The sequence below is a fragment of the Sphaerodactylus townsendi genome, linkage group LG07, assembly GCF_021028975.2.
Source record: "Sphaerodactylus townsendi isolate TG3544 linkage group LG07, MPM_Stown_v2.3, whole genome shotgun sequence".
Taxonomy (NCBI): domain Eukaryota; kingdom Metazoa; phylum Chordata; class Lepidosauria; order Squamata; family Sphaerodactylidae; genus Sphaerodactylus; species Sphaerodactylus townsendi.
The window spans coordinates 78,398,117-78,422,575 of NC_059431.1; the positions used below are offsets into that span (position 1 = coordinate 78,398,117).

The 24,459-nt window shown below is 48.5% G+C and overlaps 1 protein-coding gene across 1 annotated transcript; it reads left to right on the forward strand.

Annotated features, from left to right (window-relative positions):
* Nucleotides 1–378: 378 nt before the first annotated feature.
* Nucleotides 379–24,145, forward strand: DMRT3 (doublesex and mab-3 related transcription factor 3). The gene is made up of 2 exons (XM_048504723.1): nt 379–1,057; nt 22,484–24,145. Exons 1-2 carry the CDS (start codon nt 595–597, stop codon nt 23,446–23,448), a joined length of 1,428 nt encoding a protein of 475 aa, XP_048360680.1. The 5' UTR covers nt 379–594; the 3' UTR covers nt 23,449–24,145.
* Nucleotides 24,146–24,459: the final 314 nt, after the last annotated feature.

Below are 24,459 nucleotides of genomic sequence, written 5' to 3' on the forward strand. Positions count from 1 at the left end.
CCCCCGGGGCGTGCGTGCTGGGGCCGAGTTCGACTGCAGCAGCCGGCGGGGCTACTTCGCCCCCCCTCCCCCACGGCCGGGCTAAGGGCTTCGACGTGCATCCCCACCCCCGCCCGTGTCAGCGGGGCTTTGGGCGCTTGGGACACGTGTTGCAGCGAAGGCGGCAGCGCGCCTCTCTGGCGGGGAGGAGGAGCGCCCGGGTTCCTGGGGAGGCCTGAACTTGTCCAACTCCGCTCCCCTTTTTTCCCACTGCAAGAAAGGAAAGGAGGGTCACCCCGCGGCCAGATCGGCCCTCCCCCCTGCTGCCTGCCAGGAGCAACTTGCGCGGGCGGGGGGCGGGCGACTGCTGAGGCGCCGCCCCCGGCGAGGAGGGGAGACTCGGAAGCGAGCTCTCCAGTCTTGGGTCGGCCAGGCTGCAGTCGGGCCGTGCGGGCGAGGCGGGCGGAGTGCCCGGGTGGGGGGCGCTGCTCGTGGGTGCGCCACAGGCGACGTCGTCGTCCTGCCGGCGGAGGGACGTCCAGGGGGCGGGATGCGGCTGGCAGCCGGGGGCTCTTGCTGCTGCTGCCGCCGCCGCCGCCGCCTGCCCCGGGCGCCATGAACGGCTACGGCTCGCCCTACCTGTACATGGGGGGTCCGGTGGCGCAGCCGGCCCGGGCGCCCCTACAGCGGACACCCAAGTGCGCGCGGTGCCGCAACCACGGGGTGCTGTCGTGGCTGAAAGGCCACAAGCGCTACTGCCGCTTCAAGGACTGCACCTGCGAGAAGTGCATCCTCATCATCGAGCGGCAGCGCGTCATGGCCGCCCAGGTGGCGCTGCGCCGCCAGCAGGCCAACGAGAGCCTCGAGAGCCTCATCCCGGACGCCCTCCGCTCCCTGCCCGCCGCCGCCGCCGCCGCCGCCCCCACGCAGCCCGGACACGCCGCTGCCGCCGCCCCTCCCGGCCCGCCCGACGGACCCGCCGCCCCGCACCGGCCCCCCATGGAGCTGAGTGCCGCCGCCGCCGCGGCCCTGCGCTGGGCTTCCGAGCAGCCCGCCGCCGTCCAGCTGGCAAAAGCAGGTGGGTGCCCCGGGGCGAGCGGGGGAGGGGGCGCCTGTGGCCCGGTGCCGGAGAGACCCTGCAGGCTGGCCCCGGAGGGCGGGTAAAACGGGTGAGGCGAGCCGGGAGGGGGATCTCGGCGGGCGTGGCACTCCAGCCAGATCTTCCCACCCTGCTGGGAAGTGAGGGGGGTGGGTGGGACAGAGTACGAAGCGCCTGCCGGGGAAGGGGGACGTCTATTTGCTTCCGTGGGGCTGCTGTCCTTTTCTCTCGCTTCTGCTCCGGAGCTTCCCTCCTTCTCGAGGGCCGCGCCCGTCAAACTGAAATGCTCGAACCTCCCTCCCCCCTCCCAAAAAACTTTATAAGAAATGCGGCCAAGTCGCGTTGCACTCCTGAAAAGGGTCGACCAGGGGCGCTGGCAGCTCGGGCTGGACCTCGCCTGCAGGCAAGGCTTTTAAAGTGCCTCTTTCGTCCCAGTCGTCGGGGCGTCGGGCTCTTCCAACTGATCCAGTTTGCCCGGGAGTCGGAGACGCTGCCATGACTGGTGCTGCTTGCTTGTGTGTTGGTCCAAACACAAATGGGAGGGGGAGCGGGCCGCTGAGACCCAGTTCAGGCCACAGTTCCCTGGGAGTCACCCCAGAGGAGCAGCCCGTCGGTTACTCTGAAGCAGCAACACGCCTCAGGCCCCTAGACGACTCACAAAACTGGTCCTGGGCTAAATGTTGCGAGTTTTGGAGCCCGATTCTATTTGGACTCCCTGGGGTTTACCTCCGAGGGAAGATGTGTAGGAGATGGGGGGGGGGGGCGATTTTGACGTGGTCTGCCTGCCCTGCCCAGTGCAGTGCGCCTTCTTTGCTCCGTCGCGACTTTCGTGTCACGGGCCCGAATCTCCGGCAGCGGTCAGAGGGGAATTCCCTCAGTCACAGGGTCCCAAGGGGGTCGTTGCTGCCTCCAGGGCCCGCGCGGGGGGTGGGGGGAAGCTCTCTGTGGGAATGCAGAAGGCGGCCAGGTAGAGAGCCCCGTCCTGGGGTGTGGGGCCTGATTCCAGTTTGCTTCTCTTGTCGAGGTGCTTTGCGAAATATTGTTTTCATGAGGGGGGGGGGGAGCAGAGATGAGCAATTGAAACAAACAGGGCTAGAAATAATTTGCATCCAAATGAGATAAGGTATTCGACTTCACTAGACTATGGGAGGAACCACTTTGGTCTTGAGCCCTACGGAAGAATCTACGTTGAAAGTGCTTCTATAAAATTATTTTTACTTTGGTTTGGAAAAAGGGAAGAGTTGGGGGGGGGGGGTTGGAAAAAGGGAAGAGCTGGGGGGGGGGTTGCTCCTTTTGTTTGGTGCCAGTGCCGGTCTTACGCGGATGATATCAACTCAGCTTTTTACAACAATCCTGAGCAAAATCAGTATTTCAAGAAGGCGGAGAGGGTGTTGTCTCTGGTTTTCCACGCAACTAGTCTCTTGGCTTAGCCACATAGTCAGTAATGATCTTGGCCCATCCTCTGCGTCTGTGCCGACTCGTGCCTTTGTTTAATGCTGTCTTTTCAAGGCCAGTTCACCCAGAGCGCCTTGACTTCTCCTTGACTTATTCCCGACGTTTGAGAGGCGGCAGGGCCTGGGAAGTTCGTGAGAAAACGTCTTTTTAGTAAACCTGTGGGACGTAAAATGAGTGCCAAGCGTTGGGTTCACACCCGCGTCCAATGGGCAGGTGCGTCAGAAATTCATTTATTTAAAAGCTTCTGATGATTGTAGCTTTCCCGGCACAAACTCCAAACAAACAAACAAACAAACAAACAAACAAACAAACAAACAAACAAACAAACAAACAAACAAACAAACAAACAAACAAACGGCTGAGTCCGGATTCGTTATGCCTCTCTAGCCTATTGAAACACACACGTTCCTTCATAATTTCTCTTTATGAGAACAGAGGCTACTAATCTTATTCGTGCTCCTGATCCAGGAGCCAGAGGAGGTTCCGGGATAAACACTTCGCTCCTGAAGTCCCAGCGACGACTCTTAACGTGGCTTTTCCAGACGGGCCTCTGTCCCTTTGAAGCAGAGATCTGAGGATACGTCGGGATCGTTTGCTTCTTTACCAGACGTGAAGCCCCCCTGAGCTTCCTTCTCCTTTTAGGTAAATCTGCCCGTGCTTGCAGGCGTACATGATAGGGAGCGAGCATAAGTGGGCATGAGGGCGACTGGAATAGCTGGCGACGGGGAGCCCTGCCGTCAGAAAAATACGTCTGTGATTGACTCCGAGCCCCGGGCCAGTGTTTGGAGCCAGAGGAGGTCACATCAAGCGCCTCTTTCCTCCCCACCCGAGGGAGGGGGCTGCTAAGTACTTCCGTGGACACTGAAACCCACGTCAACTCCTAGGCTTTGAATCCACGAACTTTATTCCATGGCGAAGGACACATTTTCAGGGTTATTCCAGAGCAGCCTCTCCTTCAAGGCGGGGGAGCGGAGTCCAGGGAGTCCTTTCCACGGGCGGGGGGGGGGCAAGGGAGCGGCTGCGGTTCCCTCCTGCGGGATCCTGTTTCTCCCTCTCACCCCCCCCCCCTCCTGCGGGATTAACGCGATTGCTAAAAGCCGCGGCAGCCGGTTCGGCCCCTGATCCTGGACCGTCGCGGCCCCTTCTGCTCTTGGCCCCAAAGGGGGGGGGGGTCCTTTCGTTGCCAAACCGGCTCTGGGCTGCTGGGCTGCATGGCGGCGCGCCCGGCTCTCCTTGGTGTAAGGCTAGGCGGCACCTGTTGAGATCCCTCAGGATCGGGGCCCCAGACAATGTGCCCGCTGCGTCCGAGAGGCGAGGCCCGAGCGGCGTATTTTCGGGAGGGCCCCGTTTGCACCTCTGCGAGATGAAGGCGTTTGGCTCGATCTTTTATTTTGTTTTTGGTTTTTGAAACAAACTCTGAGCGTAGGACAAGGAATACCTTTAAAAACTTGTTTATTGTACTGACATTTTAATCCTTTCTACAAGAGGTACTTAAATCTTAAAGGGCTTAAGGGAGGCGGAGAAGCGGGCTCGATCCCCCTGCTGGGTGACCTTGGGCCAGGCGCCTCTCCCTCGCAACTCTCTCAGCCCAAAGGGCGGCTGGCAACGGCACCTCCCCCCCCCCTCCAGCAACGCCTCTTGCCTAGAAAAACCCTACAAGTTCGCCCCAACTCAACTCTGACTTGAGGGCCCCTTTCCACCACCACGCTAAAATCTTAGGCACAGACTTGGAAGGAAGTCGCTTCCAGATTCAAAAAGGAGTTCTGTGGCCTAAATTCCCACGGGCTCGATGGAGCCCCTTCACATCGGATTAAAACAGGCACAGAATAAAGCCGCGCAGCTGGACCACCCCCCTTCCCTCGAGGTCCCATGAAGCCCCGATCCAGCTAAACGCTTTAGGAAAGGATCTGCCGCATTTCAGGTGGCCGGTTGGGCTTTGGCGAGAGATTCTGCCTGCTTGACTACCATTCAGTTCGGACTCACTGCCTTTAATCCGGTGCATGCCCCTGATCCTATAGGGCTGCGCACTTGGAAACAAGCACTCTTTCAGGCGGACGGAAAGATGGCAGAATTTCGATTGAATGCAGAATCAAACACGCTTGCTTGGATCTCGCTTGGGAATCCGTCTCAGGCTCCACAGAAAGTAAGACACCCCCCCCTCCCCCCAATGTCTCTGAGTTTATTTTGAAAAGCCGACTACTCCGGAAGTAGCGCCTACACTAAAGCGTGTGTGTGTGTGTGTGTGTGTGTGTGTGTGTGTGTGTCAGCGTTTGTATGGACAGATCCTGGTGGATTGTGACTTCTCAGCGATATTTCCGTTCCGTTTTTGGAGTCGATTCGATCTTGGCTCTCTTAAAACCGCGGCGCTTCCTTGCCAGATCTTGGGCTTCCTTGATAAATCGGAGGCAGAGAATCCTTTTTCCGTGGGCTTTCGAGTCCAGAGGGTTCGGGAAGGACTGGGCGGAGAGTCCGAGCCTGGTGGGGTGCGCTCTTGGACACCTCCGAGTCCGGTGCGGCAAGGCAGTGCGACCCCCTGGCAATGTTTCTTTCCTAAAGGCTCTTTAGCAGGGGTCCCCAAACTTTTTAAACAAGGGGCCAGTGCACTGTTCCTCAGACTGTTGGAGGGCGGGACTAAAAAAAACTATGAACAAATTCCTATGCACAAATGACTGTAAAATGTTTGATTTCACCTTTCAGCCTTTCTGTCATGGTCTATTTTTAGAACAGTGACCAAAGTATGTCAAGTACAGGGTGGGCTCCAATTATTGTTGGGGAGGCTGTGGAATACCTTCCCCTGTAAAAAAAAAAAGCAGAACTTTCCCAATGAAGCATTCCATCTAACCCAGGATCAGGTATTTTCCTGGGTTCTTTCCTCCCAAGCAGCCAGCGAGCGATTCACCAGCCTGGCTGATGCCAATGGGAGTGAGGCGGGACAGAAAGCCTGAGAGCAACACATGGAGTAGCCGAGAGGGAAGGGCGGAGCAGGCGTTGCCCACATGTACGGGGTTTCCAACTCTGGGTCCAGAAAATTCATGGAGATCTGGGAGGGCAATCATGTAACTGCAATCAACTGCTGTTGGGGCCGGTTCCTCCTCTCCCTTGAGCCCCCACTGCACATGAATGGAGCCATCGCCTGGGGGCATAGCCTAGGGCTGTTGCGGCTAACTCTTGGAAGGCCCTGATTTTAATCAGAACCACAGAGCAACTTAAACCAACTGGAACCAGTGGACTTCTAAAAATGTAGATCTTTATAGCCAGCTTTTCCTCTCAGTGGGACTCAAACACGGATAACCACAGCACTCTCCTCTCCTTTACCTTCGACAGCCCTGTGGGGTAGTTTAGACTGGAGAGGGACAGGCCAAACCTTCCCAGACAGGAGGGGATTCGAATCTACATCTCCCACTCCCACTTTCGAGGACACTAACCCCTGCACGGCACTTGAGCTGACTCAGCATCTGTGAGTAGAAATGCTGCAGAATAATTGTAGGGATCGGAAGGGCTCTTTTCTGTAGGGATTTAGAGGCCACGGGAGAATCTAAAGCGGCAAGAAAGCCTCCCCCCTTTTTTTCTCAGGGGCACTACAGTGTTAATCATTCCCAGTGTTTAGTCACGATATTTTGTGTCCACAATGCATATGGGGAGGATGCCCAGATTTGTTAGGGGACAAAAAAATGAAATAAAACAGTAGTCTTCTGTGTATTCAGAGGAAGGGATTTAAACCTGCTGAAGCCTGCGCATTTCCTTCGGAGACCATCTCTGGAAACCAAACTCACTGAGTGTAGCTTAAAAAACCCCGAACTAAAAAGTAACGGATATCATTGCAGGATAATTGTAGGACACCATTTAATTCTTTCACTTCTCCTTGGGGAGTTAGCACCCACCCAGTAAAATTGAACGGGAACAGCTCTTTTCCCAGTTTATTACTGTTTGAACTATATTTGATTGCAGTCAAAATTTAAGGGGGAACTGATTTCGAATTGCGGGGGGGGGGGGGGAGTTTCAAATCAGAATTACTGACATGCCTAAGTGTTTTTTTGGACTGCAGACAATTTTAAACAAGCACCTGGGTAACCTCTCAGGGTTCTAGCGTGATTGTCTATATTTTAGTGTCACTGTACTTACGCCAGTTTGTTACTACTCTTAGTATTGGGGATTTATTACTCCGTGATCATTTACCATTACTCCTAATCTTTTCAAATGAGGTAAAGGCTTGTGAGGATCATTTTTCCAAAGCCAAGTTTCATAAAATTCTGTGGCCGCTGCCACAGAAGTACTTCCTAGATCCCACATAATATCAAAACTAAAAGATGACATAATGTGTGCAGCTACCCTGGAATTGGGAGTATATTTCTTTGAACAATTAATGTCAGAAAGCCACAGACTCTTTATTCAACAGTCTAATGCCAGCAAATGGAGCAGAAGATGGTTTGACCATCACTGCATTGCACATAACAGTCTTATTCAGTCACTCTATAGAGTGTACTCATTAATAGGGAGCTACTTAGCAACATTTCTTGACTAAAATAAAAGTTTAGTCTTATTTATTTATTTCATCAAATGTATATGCCACTCAAACATATATGCCACTCTGCCCCATAGGGCTAAGAGAGTCCAACAGAAACATAAAGATCATATTGAACATCAGTGGAATCAATTATATCAGGCCACTTTAACAAATAATACTAAATAATTATGGCAGTTAGTAAATAGGGTATTTACTCTATTTGCTCTATGGTATTTCCATAGTATTCTATGGTATTTCCATAAATAGAGTATTTACTCTATGGTATTCAGGCTTCACATATTTCACTAGATCAGGGGTGTCCAACAAATGGGGCCCTTTCAAATGATTTAACAACCGGTTCTGGTGGTGGGATTCAAATAATTTAACAACTGATTGTTTACAAGCACCATTTTAACAATCGGTTCTGCCGAAGTGGTGCGAACCTGCTGAATCCCACCACTGCCCTTACACACAACATATCTACTATCAAGGGTGTTAAACAAGGCTGTATATTGCCCCCCATTATGTTTCATATTTTTCTTAGCAATCCAGCCCTTCTGAAGGTTGATCGTCATGCTCCTAAACTTGTTCAAAACATGTTCCAACTTTATTGTATGCAGACAATGCTGTTCTTTTATGACGCACTAAAGTTGGCATTGTGCATCTTATGAACCAGTGTGCTGAATATTGTAAGGTAAATTAGCTTGAAATAAACCACGAGAAATAAAAAATATTGGTATTCTCTAGACCAGGGGTAGGGAACCTGCGGCTCTCCAGATGTTCAGGAACTACAATTCCCATCAGCCCCTTTCAGCATGGCCAATTGGCCATGCTGAAGAAGACTGATAGCTTCTAATTTTATCTGAAGAACAATTCCTGCTCGGAATTCTACCCTACTAGACGATTCAGAAGACACACCTGGATTATTAATAAAAGATCTATAGAGCAGGTTAAACAATACAAATACTGGGCATTATTTTTGGTTTTAACCTCAAATGGGTAGTACACAGAAAACTGGCCCTTGTCGCAGTCAATAATAGTGCTTCTGCAGTTCAGCGCTTTTTCTTTAACTCCTGCCATCAATATGTACCATCTGCATTAAAAAGTGTTTAATTCCAAATGTGGATTTCAGTTCCTTTATGGTGCATCGATTTGGACTGAAGCTGCAAATCAAACCTAAATACACTCCAGTCCCACTTTTTTCATAAAACCATGAGTTTCCCAAATTGCGTTCCATACATGGCCCTGTGTCTAGAACTTGGGCAGATATCCTATGAATCAATGGCCTGGTTGAAAACTTTTAAATACTGGCTGCATATCCATTATTTACAGGATCACTCCAGTTTACTGTTCTTGATGCTCTCTGACTCTGTGGTGTCTAGATGGTTGCAGCTAACTGAGAAAAAAAATTGATACTATCGGCTTATCATTGGATTCATTATGCTTTCTTACCCCATACAGATATCTGAAAACCAAGCTTCTAGGACAAGACTATCATGATACTCTTGTCATGTCACTGCGTGAAAAAACACGTCCCCCCCTTAACTCTGCTCATTCCTCTAGAACAGGGGTAGGGAACCTGCGGCTCTCCAGATGTTCAGGAACTACAATTCCCATCAGCCCCTACCAGCATGGCCAATTGGCCATGCTGACAGAGGCTGATGGGAATTGTAGTTCCTGAACATCTGGAGAGCCGCAGGTTCCCTACCCCTGCTCTAGAACAAGGGCACAAAACCAATTATCCTTTTTGTCAGTGTGGTGTAGTGGTTAAGAGCAGGTGAATTCTAATATATTAGAATTCACATGCTCTTAACCACTACACCACAAATATATATATATATTTAAGTCCCCTGTTCTTACCTTTGTTATATACCCAGAAGACAGGTTTCCAGAAGTCATTGCTATGGGCTCAAAGGGAGAAGTGGAATGTCGAAAAAATTGCTCTTTCCAGTTCCTTTTGGTGTACTTATTTGAAACTTTGTTTTACAAAAGGTATAGATATGGTACTGAGAATACCAGACAAGGCGAAGTACTTAAGTTCAAAACAAACTTGCCTTGTAGGAGTTACTTATTCAAAAGTTGTACTCTGTGATTCTGACAATAGAGGAATTTCATTCCAACACAGCAGGTGCAGAATTCAGGTGTAACCAGAGGTGGGATGCAGCTTATTCGCACCTATTCGGTAGAACCGGTTACTAAAATTTTCTCAGTAAAATTTTCTCAGTTCGGACAACCGGTTATTAATGATTAACTCCACTAGGGACAAGGGGGTAATCTCTGTCCCTGGGTACAACAAATCTCGTCAAGTGGGGGATGCAAAATCGCCCTACAGGCGACCCATGGCACCTCCCTATGTGTATATGAACTGTACGAAATAATACAATATATAGTAATTCTGGTTTTTTTGTTCATTGGTATAAAGGTTGGAAAAGTATTATAGGTAAAGATTTTTCATTTTCTTTTTTCCCCTTGAAATTTATTTTGGAAAGAGAGGAGTTTAAACTACTCTTTTAGATTAAGGATTTTGGATCTCTCCCTCTGTTAGTTTTCTTTCAAGTGGAATAGATAAAGTAGTTATAGGAATCTGAAGGGGAAGTAGAAAGTAGGGAGGGAGGGAAATATGGGAAGGAGGGAGGCAATATAGGATGTTTTAGTTGGGGGGGTTGCGAGAGATGGACAATTAGATATGTTTGTAATATGTTAACAATTGTAAACAGTTTTTGGTTTCTCTCCTTACTTATGTTATTATTTAAAATCAATCAATATCATTATATAAAAAAGAAATAATACACTACCATACAGTATATTGCTTTTTTAATGTAAAGGATTCAATGGTGTTGATGCTGAAGTAACCTTGAGTGCATTCCACAGCCCGGGCGATGGGCCAGATGCATCGGCGGAGACTTTATCTTTGCGCGGGAGATGAAGTCTCCGTTCCCATGGGAATCAGGAAGGGAGGATGGGGTGACTGGTATTATAACCTGTGCTTCTGGCGGGAAGTGTCATTCCTGCCACTGCGTGTACTTGAGCTTTCTAAGATGTCTTAATAAATGGACTTTCACTACCAAAGCCTTTTATTTCTGCGTCTATGGAATTCCTTACATTGTGGCAGGAATCCTAATTCATCTATATTCTTGTGCAGTGGACCTCTTGTCTTGCGATGGAGAGGTTGAATGTTACTGCGGAAGGTGCGGTAGCCCCCAAAGAGGGCTCCGACCTTTCCCTTCTGGATCTAGAGAAACCGGCAGGAGAACGGGCCTCGCTGGTGGCTCTTTCCCGTCCTCGTATCAGCACGAGTCTTCCTTTACTCCGTTGGAACGAGGGACGTGACGACGACGATGGGGACTTCCATGAGTCGTTTGGGGCGCTGTCCATGGATCGAGCGCCTGTGGAACGGATCTCTACCCGTTCTCGTGTGGATTACAAACCTCAGATGCAACCTGTCATGGAGGAGACGGGCTTGACCACCTTTCATGCGGCAACCCAGGAATCCATTGAACGATTCCTGGACTCGTATTTTGGTGATGCTCCCAAGGAACCACCGTGGCACAGCACTGGGGCCCGTCCAAAGGACACCGGGACTCAACCTGGAATTGGGAGGGGTATCCGTACCGCTTCCCAATCGGACCCCCCCCATCCCGGTCCGGCGACCGCACCTGAGGTGCCTCGGGGAGCCACCGGTGGCTACGGCGGCTACGGGGTCTCCGAGGGCTCGCTTCCTGATGACGAAGAGTCTGAAGAAAGCCTGCATTCCCAGCCGGACCGGTTTCCTCTCCCATCGAGAGAAGACTGGGATGAGGAAGTAGGGCGACTTCGAGATGCCCAAGCGGCATGGAACCGTGAACGCCAGCTATGGGAGGAGGAACGGGCACAGTTGCAGCAAGAGCGCGAAACCCTGCAGAGGGACCGGGAACAGCAACGCAAAGAAGTCCAGCTCGAGTTGGACCGTGCCAAAGACGCGCTCCAACGGCAATATGCCCAGAATCTGTCAGTCCATGATAAAGTCCTGGAACAGTCCAGACTGGATTTACAACGGCAACGCGAAAGCGTTCAGGCTCTGCGCACGCAAAGTGAACTCACTGAAGCCCTTAAACGGGACGAACTGCTTAAGTTAGGGCGAGAAAAAGCTGCTTTGCATGCGCACCAAGATGCATTGGCTCGCAAGGAGAGGGAGCTGGCTGCTTTGGAGAGGGAACTAAGGAGGCAGCAGACCAGAGGGCCGCAAGTTGGAACCTATGCTGTTACTGATCATGCCGGTGCCAGGGGGGCCACGTACCTGGGTCCTGCCACCCAAATGCCAGCGGCACCGCCAGCGCCCCCGATTCCAGCCCCCCCTGTACAACAGCCGCCTGCCCAACCTGCTCAGCCAGCGCAACCACCTCCCCAGCAGGCGCCAAGAGCCGTCGAACGGGGCTACTTTCGGCCCCCGATACCAGCCCGTTTTGATGGGACCGCTTCCAAACTTCCCTACTTCATCTTGCAACTCAATGCCCACTTGGAAGACTATGATGATCTCTACCGGTCTGAACGCGAAAAAATACGGGACATCGGCTCAGTCCTAGATGGGGCGGCAGCCGACTGGTTCGTGACTGTTTTGGATTTGCAGGATGAGGACTCTCGCACAGTGCCCGCATTCCTCCAAGCTTTGAGAGCGCGCTTTCAAGATCCAGGCGCCGAGAATGAAGCTATCCGCACCATCAAAACCATCCAGCAAGGCAACCGCCCGTTTGCAGAATTTGTCCGTGAATTTCGTGCAGCGGCTGCTCGACTTCCTCCTGAGTGGCCTGAACGCATGAGATGCGAATACTTCTCGGATGCTGTGGATAGCAAGCTACGTGAAACTGTGTTTTTAATCCGGGTTCCTCGTACCATTGCAGATTGGATCCAGTTGGGGTCTCAAGTGGCGTCTCGTTTGGAATACGCTCGTCAAGGAGGCCGCCCACGCCCGAAAACCACTACCGTGCCCACCAAGTCAAGCCCAGCCGCTTCTACCGAAACCACCTCTGAACGCCGTCGCCGACTTGGGTTGTGTCTTTACTGCGGAGGGCCAGGTCATCTAGCCGCCAACTGTCCCAAGAAGCAAAAACCAACCGCTCCAGCTTCGCGTACTCCGTCTGCCAAACCACCACGCAGGTCAGGACCGCCTCCCACTGGCTCGTCTAAAGCGGTGACCGAAGGCGACCCAGAGGAGGGGGAAGCAGCTGTCTGTCTTTCTTCAGCCCCCATGGACATGGGCCCGACTCCTGACGCGGTGAGTGAAGGCAGCGCTCCCATTACTGTTCAAGCATTTCTGGCCAACCCCGCTAAACACACTCGCATTATAGCCTCGGCCCTTGTGGATTCCGGCTGCTCCCACTGCTTAATGCGGCCCCAGGTGGCAGAGGAGCTAGGTCTGGACCGAATTCCCCTGGCTAAGCCCATACCATTCACCCAAATGGACGGCAGCCCCCTCGGAAACGAAGGACCGGCCCAATTCAAAACACAGCCGGTTCTCCTCCGTTGCGCCGACCATTGGGAGAAAATTAGTTTCATTTTAGCGCCAGTGGCCAAACACTCCATAGTTTTGGGCATGCCTTGGTTGTTGTTACATGAACCAAAATTCATTTGGAAAGAAAGGATCCTAGAATTCACTGACCCTCCCTGCGGTGAACATATGAATTGGGAAGAAAATCCAACGTCTCCTGACACTCCCCCCTCTCTGGCTTCCTCAGTGATTGCTCCCGATTCTATTGACATCCCACCTGCATATCAGGATCTAGCCAGAGTTTTTCAGGAGCAGGAATGCGATCAATTGCCACCCCACAGAGACACTGACTGTAAAATTGTCATACAACCAGGGGCGCAACTGCCCAAGGGTAGAATCTACCGCATGAGTCCCAATGAGGAGAAGGAACTTCGTGCTTTCTTAGACAAGAACCTTGCTCGCGGTTTCATACGGCGGGCTACCAAACACACACACGCTGCTCCCGTTTTGTTTGTCAAAAAGAAAGATGGGTCTTTACGGCTTTGCACAGATTATCGAGGTCTCAATGCGGTCTCCCTGTCCAATAAATATCCTTTGCCTTTGATCAAGGACCTTTTAGATGCACTCGGCAAAGGACGCATTTTTACTAAATTAGACTTGAGAGAAGCTTACTACAGAGTCAGAATTGCTGAAGGATATGAACACCTGACTGCGTTTAATACAAAGTTTGGACAGTTTGAATATTTAATAATGCCATTCGGGTTAAGTGGGGCCCCCGGAGCTTTCATGGCCCTTATCAACGAAGTTCTCCATGATTTACTGTACAAGGGAGTTGTTGTATATTTAGATGACGTTTTAATTTACTCGCAAACTATAGAAGAGCATGAAATGTTGGTCCGAGAGGTATTGAAACGCTTGCTTGACAACTCTCTCTTTGCCAAACTCTCCAAATGCTGTTTTCATCAGACCTCCATTGACTATTTGGGTTACCGGATCTCGCCCGAGGGCTTAAAAATGGATCCTGCTAAAATTGATGCAGTCCTCCAATGGCCTGCCCCCACCAACCGCAAAGAACTCCAGTCGTTTCTTGGTTTTGCTAATTTCTATCGTGATTTTATACCCCAATTTGCTGAACTGACTCTCCCTCTCACAGACCTCTTACGCACTAAGGGTAAAGATTCACTGTCCGCCAAGCCCGGGGCCCCCCTTCTCTGGTCTGAGGAATGTCAAACAGCCTTTCAACTATTAAAATCTGCGTTTACCACCGAACCTATCCTAAAGCACCCCGACCCAGATCTCCCGTTTGTGGTTCACGTGGACGCCTCGGACAAAGCACTCGGGGCAGCCCTGTTGCAGAAAAATAAAGATGGTAGACTGGTTCCGTGTGCTTATTTGTCTAAAAAATTCTCTGGTGCCGAACTCAACTGGACTGTGGGAGACAAGGAGACTGCGGCCATCAAAGCAGCACTCTCCACTTGGCGCCACTGGCTGGAGGGGGCTAAGCACCCTTTTCAAGTTTGGTCGGATCATAAAAACCTGGCAGCTCTTTCCACCCCCCTCAAGATGTCCGCAAAACAACTTCGTTGGGCCGATTTCTTTTCTCGTTTCTCATTTACAGTCCATTTTTTTCCTGGGAAAACCAACAAACTGGCTGACGCGCTCTCGCGCCTACCCGGGGAGGGGGGTGGAGCTGCCTTGCGAGACATTCCACGCACCGTTCTTTCCCCCTCCCAGTTGGGGTTGGCTGTCACCCGATCTCAAACGTCCGCCTCCCCTCCACCCCCCGTTCCCAGTCTCGTCTCTCCTTTCCTGCGGGAATTGGAGGAGGCGGGGCTGCATGAGCCCCCAGCGGCTGAAGGGGACTCCCAATTGCGTTTGGAGAATGGAGTTTGGCGGAGGGGGGAATGTTGGTACGTGCCTCCCCCCCTCCGCAAGCAAGTTCTTGAAGCTTGCCACGATGCCCGTTCGGCTGGACATTTTGGCTTTTTGAAAACTCTGCACTTAGCCCGCCGGCAGTTCTGGTGGCGCACAATGCGCAAAGACATTGAGGCTTACATTAAAGGCTGCTCGGTTTGTGCAGAAGCCAAAACCATCCCGGGAAAGCCCCATGGACTGTTGAAACCTCTCCCGGTAGCTTCCCGCCCTTGGGAAGTCATCTCCATGGATTTCATTACAGATTTGCCCGAAAGTCATGGCAACACGGTTTTATGGGTGGTGGTAGACTTATTCTCTAAGCAAGCCCACTTTATTCCATGTGCTTCCATCCCCTCTGCTCCTAAGTTGGCACGGCTGTTTATTCAACATGTTTACCGTCTCCATTCCGCCCCCGTTAAGGTGGTCTCCGACCGCGGCCCCCAATTCATCTCAAAGTTCTGGAAAGCGTTTTTGGGATTGTTGGGAGCCGCCCCGGCCGTCGCCGCCCCCTACCACGTTCAAAGTGACGGCGAGACGGAGAGAACGAACAGAACCCTAGAGCAGTATTTACGTTGTTACACCAACTACCACCAAGACAATTGGTGCGAGCTTATTCCGTTTGCGGAATACGCCTACAATAATGCGGTTCATAGTAGTACTAAGAAAACCCCCTTTGAAATTGTGTCTGGTCGCTCCTTCCCGCCGTTACCACAACTACCCGCAGCAGCGTTGGACCCCCCAGAATTCCAACAATGGATTTCATCCCTGGCCGAGGGATGGAAGTCGGTCCAGACCGCCTTACAGCAAGCAAAGGACTCCCAAAAACTGCAAGCGGATAAACACCGCTCAGATTTCCCTCTGCGTGTGGGCTCCTGGGTGTATTTATCTACAAAAAATCTCAGAGACGTGCATAAATTTTCCAAACTTGGCAAGAGATTTGTGGGACCTTTTCAAATTACTAAAGTGATTAATGATGTCACTGCCCGCTTAGATTTGCCTAACTCTCTTAGTAACATCCATCCTGTCTTCCATTCCAGCTTGCTCAAGGAGGCTCCCGCTTCCGATGCCTGGCACGACCCGCCGGAGAGGCCCCCTCCGACTATTATTGATGGCCACAAGCACTACGAAATTGACGCTATCCTGGACTCTCGCTTTAATCGCAACCGCTTGCAATATTTAGTTTCTTGGGTGGGATATTCCTCTGGGTATAATCAATGGGTTTATTCCGAAAACATTGAAGCCCCCACCCTTATTTCTGCTTTCCACCGCGCCTTTCCGCATAAACCTGGGGGGAAGGGGTCTTCTTTAGGGGAGGCAGAGTGTAAAGGATTCAATGGTGTTGATGCTGAAGTAACCTTGAGTGCATTCCACAGCCCGGGCGATGGGCCAGATGCATCGGCGGAGACTTTATCTTTGCGCGGGAGATGAAGTCTCCGTTCCCATGGGAATCAGGAAGGGAGGATGGGGTGACTGGTATTATAACCTGTGCTTCTGGCGGGAAGTGTCATTCCTGCCACTGCGTGTACTTGAGCTTTCTAAGATGTCTTAATAAATGGACTTTCACTACCAAAGCCTTTTATTTCTGCGTCTATGGAATTCCTTACATTTAATACTTTAAACAGTCATTATTTAAATCTAGAGGCAGGGCGAAGGGGAACTGCACCTGGGGCGTGCGCGCCCTGCCCAGGAATGCCCCCCCCCGTAATGACTGGCCACGGCCCCGTCATGCCCCGCCCAGCCCCATTGGTGCTACGCCACTGTTTGAATCCCACCACCATTGGAACCTGTTACTAAAATTTTTGAATCACACCACTGGGTGTAACTAGAAGTATGTTTAATGGATTTCAGTTGAACATGGGTAAAAATGTTTGGGTTAGCAGCCAGAAAATTTGCTTAGACTGCACAGTATCATGAAAACTGAACCCTCAAAGAATTAGAATTAGTTCTAAGCAATGTTACAAAAATTTGCTTAAATCAAAGTCCATTCTTTAAATAGTTTGCATACTGGACTATATGTATAGCATATTACTCCAAGGAAGTGTATAATTGCTCTCAAGAGCAATAACTGCTCTATACTTGAAGGGAGCTCTTTGCAACGTTTCTTTCTTAATTGACTTCATTGAGACTAACACCTTAATCACTTTGGCCAGCATCCAGCGCAGTTAAATCTCATTTCAGTGGGAGACATTTAAGTAGCTGTTTGACTCTCTCCTATTGAAATCAGTGGGATTTAAATGTTCTTAACTGCATCACACCCATTGCTTGTTCAGTAATCCTACTGTCAGTTTCCCAGTTCCTTGCCAATTTCCATCCTTCATTGAGCTGTGGAAGCGACTTAGCTCTGGGAAGTGCATTGTCTGCCCTCATTGCTGCTTGATGCTGTCTTCAGTGAACTCCAGTCACAGACCTTTAACTGTCTTATGAGAGTCGCTATATTTATTTGTGCGTCTTGTGTGTACATGGGTGGACATTCATGTGTAAGCAAGGCATCCCAAACAAGGGCTTCACTGATCTCTGGGTTAGCTGCTGCTTAAGGCGAGAAACAACTAGCGATTCCAGGCTGCTTTAGTAGGGAAAGAACCTGAAAAGCACCCTCCCTTCTTTTAGCAGCAGAAAGCTTATAAATCTGATGGATAGAAGCACTATTGACTTACACACTTTTTCCCCTTACTGATATATGAACTTCTTGGTTTAAAAGATTACAGTAATCACAGGAGGACAGTGTAAATCGAATCTGATAGCAATAACTTTTGGAGAAGGTCAGGCTCAAGTGAAATGTTACCAGGCAACAGGCATTTTGTTTGCAAAATACAATCAAAGAGCATTGATGAGAAATTCTTCCCTGCCAGCTAGTCAGCACTTTCTGCTTAACAGCTTTATGGGAGGAGGGGCGGAGCAGATCTTCATCAATCTCATAACCCCCCTTCCCCCCTCCCCAGCTCTCCCTCCAGCTTGGCTGGTGCTTCTCAAAGATAGGAGCAGTCTGGTTGCTTGTCTTCTCCTCCCCAAGAAATCAGAGATGAAGGATTAGGTCTGTTGGGCATTATGTTATTCAGGCTTCGGGCTGCCAGCTTTTAAACTTGAGATCACTTGCTGGCCCTATAATATCAGTCTAACCTGCAGCAATTTCCAGGTGATGTTACTTAGCGCCATGCCAAGTTTCATTTCCCCTTTTACCACATGTGAAGTCTCTATTAAAGAGTGAAGATTCTTTTTCCCCCTCTGCCACTTGGCCACTTTATTCACACTGTGGTTCCAGCAAGGTTACAAGTTTGGAAGTGTGTGGGCCTTCTAATCTGAACTAAGAAGCAATTACGTCAGAAATCTATAACTCCAGTATTTTATTGTCAACAGATTTCTGCACAGAGAAGTGTTAACACACTGATTAAAAGGATTTCAAAATGCAAGTTTTTCAGGAAATTACATTTAGGACAGGAAAGAGGGGACAGATAGCTTGCTGCTACTTTGCTAGTTGGGGAGAGAGTCTGTACTTAATTTCCAAAAAGAGGTGGATTAGATTTAAGAGTATCAGTCTAAGGACAGACAAGAGGTGCACAAAAGGGTGCCTTAAAGCCCTATCTAGCTGATCATTCCCCCCCTCCCCCTGCTGGATCACCTTGTCAGTTGGAAATTACTATTTCTAACATTTGTATTACTTCAAAAGATGTCACTCTGCTTTGGAGGACCTGTTTATGGATTCCAAACTGGGTTGGAGACATTTCAGTCCAGTCTTGTTCTAGCTACATTCTCCCAGTTTTCTTCCAGTCCTATTAATGGTGCTGCTATTAACCTGTAAAGCCATTTTGGCTTGGGGTCAACATGTCTTAGGAACCATCAACTCCATGTGAACTTACCAAACTACTACTGTCATTTTTGCAGACTCTGCTTCATGTGTGTCTGCCATCTGAAACTAGACAGAAGGGCTTTCTTGATTGCGGCATCAAAACTATGGAGTTTCCTCCCCTTCTTTCATAGTCTTCCATCAGTGGATGAAGACTTATCTGTTCTGTCTGGCATTCTCCCACTGATCTTTCTTTCAGTTTGAGTATTTAGTTTTACTTTTTAAAATTGTTTTATAAATATATTTTATGTGCTTTTAATCTTGTTTGAATTGTTCGCTGCCTTTGTGACCCTTAATTGAGTGGAAAGGCAGATTGTAAATGTTTTGTGGCCCCATTCGTGTGTGTGTGTGTGTGTGTGTGTGTGTATGAAGCAAAGTCTGGAGATGGTGTGGGGCTGTGCCAGTGGATTTGCTCTCTTTGAGACACTAACCCCAGTGGAGGGTAAATCTGCTGGCAGCTTGCCACCACGGTCCTCCTGGATGTGATGCAGAGCATCGTGTCTGTGTTTCTGGCCTCTGGAGGTCCCACTGGCAAAGCAGGGGCATTCTGAAGGTATGACCAGGGGTGGAGCCAATGTTTGTCATCTTCCACCCCGACTTTCTCTCCAATTATGCTGTGGCTCAGGCCTGCAAATTACACCACCCTTTGGGGTGGTGTAAGTCCATTGAGCCCAATGGAAGGCTCTCCAGTGGCAGGGAGGGTTTTTTTTGTCTCCCTGCACTGCTGAAAAGCCCTCTGGAGGCGGCAGGACAGTGCTGCAACAGAGCCAGCCATCCCTGCCCCCCCCCCCCCCAGCCTCTGGATTGGGATGTCAAACAAATAGAATAAAATTAACAAATATGGCAATCATGGCCAACATTTTTATTTTTCACTTGTTCTATTTTAGGAAGTATGAGGCTTTTCTGAAGAGGGGAGCACTGTTCATCTAAGGCTCATGTGAAATTCAGAATTCATTTTTTAAAATGTAACAGCAAAGCTTCTCCCTCCCTGACACTTTGATCAGTGTGATTTTTAAATAAGGTTAAGCTTGGACCACCTTCCACTTTCAATGAAGAACTGTGTACTCTGGTTAGAGTAATGCTTCCATAAGGAACATTTGCAATATAACTTGTTATTCAAAAACAAACAAACATGGCATTTTTCCATTATGCTGTACAGATATCAATGCTGTATGTGAATTCACATATTTTCCTATCACTATCACAAGTTCTCATTAAGTGTTTGATGACTTTGTCAATTTTTATCTTAAGACTGAAACAAAAATCCTCTAAGACAAAGGAGAACTACGACTTAATGCCAGGGACTCTCAGACACATCTATTACTTCCCTTAATTTTTTTTTCTTGAACTAACTTGAGGAACAGTTCTGTGTAACATGGACAGTTGTGCTGTGTACTATGAACACTCAGTTATTTAGTAAAATCTTTTTGAAAATATTAAATATTAAAATTATGTTAAGATAAAACTGAAGTCCTAAAGTTCAACATGTACTTTAGAAGCTAATTTTTTTTTAAAAAAAATGGAAAATGCCACAGTTGGATAAGAGAAGCAATAAAGTTTCACAAAAACTTAACCCAATCAGCAACTCACTGTAATATCTATCACATCAGTTAAACTTATTCAAAGACTAGTCATTCTTGGTTTATAGTTGAGGAGAGTGAAACAATCTGTTGGAAGTCTTCCAACATCACTGATTTGCAGTTTCAGTCTTGCTAGTCAACTGCTAGTCAATTTCAGTCTTGCTAGTCAACTCACTCTAAAAAGGTGAATGCGTTTATCAGGAATGATTTCTGAATTATAGGATAACAAGTAGGGGACCCTCAAGGACTTGCAGTGATGGGAATATCATTTCTCCCTTCCTCAGCATTTTCTCTTTCCTTTCCTTGAAAGTTTTTCTTGATTTCTTCTCTTCTTCCCATCCACCAGCCAACCTACCTTTAGCTGCCACCTGTCTTCAGCTTTCCCTCCTCTTGGCCAGTGGCATACCTACCTAAAATGGCACTCAGGACAAGAACCGAAAACGTGCTCCCTCAGTCTGGACTCGCTCCCCCCCCCCCCCCATCTGCTGCTCCGCTTGTTAACTTCTTAGTTGGAGCTGCCCAAACAAAAGGTTACCTGGGAAGAAGGGAGATGGATGCCTTCTTCCTTTTGCTCAAGGCAGTTGCAGGAACAGCAGCAACTGCTGTCACCATCCCATGCTCCAGCTCCTGTGGCCTGCCAACTGCTGGCACCCCCACCCCCAGCCTGCCTGGTAGCAGCAGCAATAATATCCTTTGAGTCCACTACTCAATGCCATTGCAGGCATCCACAGACCAGACATCATATGTGGGGTTGGGGAGGAATGTTCCGGATCTCGGCTTCAGCATGATCCCATTGCCCACTCTATCTGGAGTGGAAGCTCAGCTGCTGCTGATCACCTACATGGTAGACACGCCAAGCAGAGAGTAGGTGGCCAGTGATGACAGCACTACAGGTGGCACCAGGAGAGAGCCAGCAGTGTGTGCAATGGCATATCTTCAGGCCTTTGGAGGGGGAAAGGAGGGAGAAGGGCGGGTGGCCAAAATGCCCCCCCCCCACAACCCCTTTGCCCCCAAGATACTCCAGTGCTCTTGTCAGCCTTTACAAGAGAACTATGGTTCACTTACATGGTGTCAACTGCCAGGCCAGAACCGCTGGACAGTAGATCATTCACAAGGATTTGTGGAGGGCAACTAATTTCTCCCTATATACCCTTTCCCATATTATTTCGTCTTTTTCTCTTCTTGACAATCCTCAAATGCTTGCCTTGCCTTACTTTTTTCTCTCATTCTTACTTACTAACCTACCTACTGGTTATACATTCCCTCATCTTCAGCAATATTTACTATTTAATTTATACCTTGCCTTTCTCCACAACAAGGAGCCAAAGCATTCTCCTCGGTTCCATCTTATTAGGCTGAGAACATGAAACTGGCCAAAGGTCAGCCAGTAAGCTTCCGTGGCAGAGTGGTGATTTGAACCTGAGTTCAGAAGTGGAGCTGCAATGGGGATATTTGGGATGGCTCACCCCGAGTGCCATAATTGCAGTCATGTGTCAGGGGCAGGGACAGGAGCGGGGGCATGGGCACAATTTCCCCACCCTTTGTCACTGTCTGGGTTTCCCGGATTCTAAGCTGAAACTCTAACTACTGCATCACACTGGCTTTTGTGGGGTGGCTACTACTGAACAGTAGCAAACAGCCAGCCTGGGTGTGTCATGAAAGCCACATGGTAGCAAGTTGCTGGGTAGTTGCTCTGATGAGACCTCCTTCAAAGGCCAAAACAGCCCAGAAAATGCTGTCCCTCCCCTTCCTTTTACTGACAGAAATCAAGTCTTGAAAGTTATGTGGTTGCCTGGCCACTGAGGGCATAAATTTCTCAAAGCTACTGGCACTGCTTCTTTCTTTTCCAGATTTCTGTGCAAAGTTTGTAGAAATATCCCACTTGTTTGTTCATAGCTCCAGTCTCTTGTTTTAAAGATCCACAGATTGGAGAATTAGACATATTTCACAATTAGATAAAAAGATACTGCTGTGGTACAGGGTAGTAAACTGCAATGATAGGTATGGGGAATGCCAAACATAGCAGCATATTTTTGTCTCTATATCTGTGATCACCCAAGTCTAGTTCAGGCGGCCATTTTATATGCTGCTGTGTTAATTTGTTAAAGTGTAGACACTGCACAAGTCCTGGCTACAACTCAGCCCCAAGGCACACGCTTCGCCCTTTGAAAAGTCACAGGTTCAGTCCCTGCCATTTCTAATTAGAAGTGACAGATCTGAGAAAGACCCAAAGAACTGCTGCCATTGTTGTGGGGCAGATAAGCCTGTAATCTGACTCTGTTGTAAGAACAACTTGTTCTACGCTTTCTGGAACATGGAACAAACCTTCTTTTAATGCCTGTCATATTAAGGGAAATATACTGCAAATATTAAATTGTGTAAATTAAAAGAGAAATGTGTGCATTGTGTTACTCCTAATTTGACATTCATTCTCATGCACAAAGTTTGACAGTCACACACTCTCAATCTAGCCTACCTCACGGGGTTGTTGTGAGCATAAATGAAGAAGCAGAGAATGTTGTTAACCAGTTTGGGTTCTGTTTGGGGGAAAGGTGTGTATGAATGAAGTAAAATAAATTAAAAAATAAAAATACAAGTGTTCTTGTGCTAATTGCAAGTGTTAACTCGAGCTTGCTCTCTTTTACAGATATGACCGATGAACGGTTGGGTGATACCAGTGGAGCTGATAGCACTGAGACTTACAGTGACAAAGATGCAGATCAAAGGAGTTCCCCAGATGTGGCGAAGGCCAAGAGCAGCTTCACTCCTGCAAGCCCTGAAATTGTTTCTGTGGATGAAGGTGGTTATGCAGTCCAGAAGAATAGCGGAAGCAGCGACAGCAGACCTGAGAGCCCCAAGTATCAGCCAGAGCAAAATCATCTCCTGATTGAAGGTCCATTGGGTACAGTTTCTCTGCCTTTTGGCTTGAAAGCCAACCGACCACCCCTTGAAGTGTTAAAAAAGATCTTCCCCAACCAAAAACCAACTGTGCTTGAATTAATCTTGAAAGGCTGCGGGGGTGACCTGGTGAGTGCGGTTGAGGTCCTTCTGTCTAGCCGGTCTTCGGTAGCTGTCGGTGACAGAACTTCAGCTGATTTGGAAGGTCTAGTTTTGCCTTCAAATGGCCACCTTTTTGAACACACACTGAGTTCTTATCCTATTTCTTCCTCAAAATGGTCTGTAGGATCTGCCTTTAGAGTTCCAGATACCCTGAGATTTTCTGCTGATACTAGTAATGTTGTGCCAAATCCACTGGCCGTTCCCTTACAGCATCCATTCCCCCAGCCACCCCGGTATCCACTGATGCTGAGGAATACTTTGGCAAGAAACCAGTCCAGTCCATTTCTTCCTAATGATGTGACGTTGTGGAACACTATGACTCTGCAGCAACAATATCAACTGAGGTCTCAGTATGTCAGTCCTTTCTCAACTAATTCTACCAGTGTCTTCCGAAGTTCTCCTGTCCTTCCTACACGCCCAACAGATGACCCCAGGATCTCAATCCCTGATGACGGATGTCCAATTGTGTCAAAACAACCTATTTATACAGAAGATGATTATGATGAAAGATCTGACTCCTCAGACTCAAGAATACTGAACACATCTTCCTAGAACACATCTGACATTTTGTGATGTAGTGGAACTGCTGGGCATCAAGAGGAAGGAATTATGCCCTTGTAAAAAGTGATTCTGCTTGTTACTGTCCTTTAGCAATAAAGACCTAACTTATTTTATTTCTTGCACTTCACTGGAAAATGCCAAATAGCTACTGTTTCATGACTGTAGTGCTGAATGTTTATTACAATGACAGGAAAAAAAGATTCATTTTAAGCATAGTTGTGAGGAACCTAGGACTGTGGAAGATTCAAAATGGAACAAAAGCATTGCCTTTTTAGACAACCAGGAAGGTTAAAAAAATATTGTACTTGAATGCAGTGTTCAAAGAGAGGACTCCTCAGGATACATGACATTTTAAAAAGCAAATAACTCTGTGGCAAATGGACTAAACGGACCTTGCTGACTTTATGACAATAATCATTCCGGTGTTAAAAACCAAGAGCTACTGAAGAGATTGATTAGAGTGAACTGCTCATGTACTGTTAGAACATGGACACTTTTTAGAGACACCTCTAAGCTATTCTTTTCACACAGCTAGATGAAAACATGTATAATGTCAGTGTAAAGTCAATTACAGTTATGAGTTGCATGAGACTGTCTTGTGAAACATGAACACATGATTAAACATTGTCAGGTTAATGTAGCATGCTAAGGACTCTAGGGGAAAAATAAACTCAGATTATGATCTTCAGCTTCATATGTCATTTGTAATTTCAAGAGAGGTAGCCCTTATGGATTGAAGTCCAGATCTGCAGCTAGCACAAATGAACCTGCTTTTATTAATGGAAGTCAGGACAACTGAAATGGATGGGGCCCTATGATTATTTGAAAGTTGTGCTGCATAATTATTGGGGTTCAGCAGAACATAGCTGTGAGTTTTGAGGAGTATGTTCTGTTGGCGGAGGTACTAATTGTGCATAGAAGCAGCAGACCCCCTGATTAAAAATAAGAAGTAAATGCTCATTAGGAGACTACGTTTCATATAGGAGAACTGGCAGTCAGGGA

Excerpts from the sequence above, each read along its gene's own strand:
- DMRT3 (XM_048504723.1), top strand. The coding sequence starts at position 595 with ATGAACGGCTACGGCTCGCCCTACCTGTACATGGGGGGTCCGGTGGCG. Across the intron at positions 1,058-22,483 it reads CGTCCAGCTGGCAAAAGCAG|ATATGACCGATGAACGGTTG; the intron begins GTGGGTGCCCCG and ends TCTCTTTTACAG.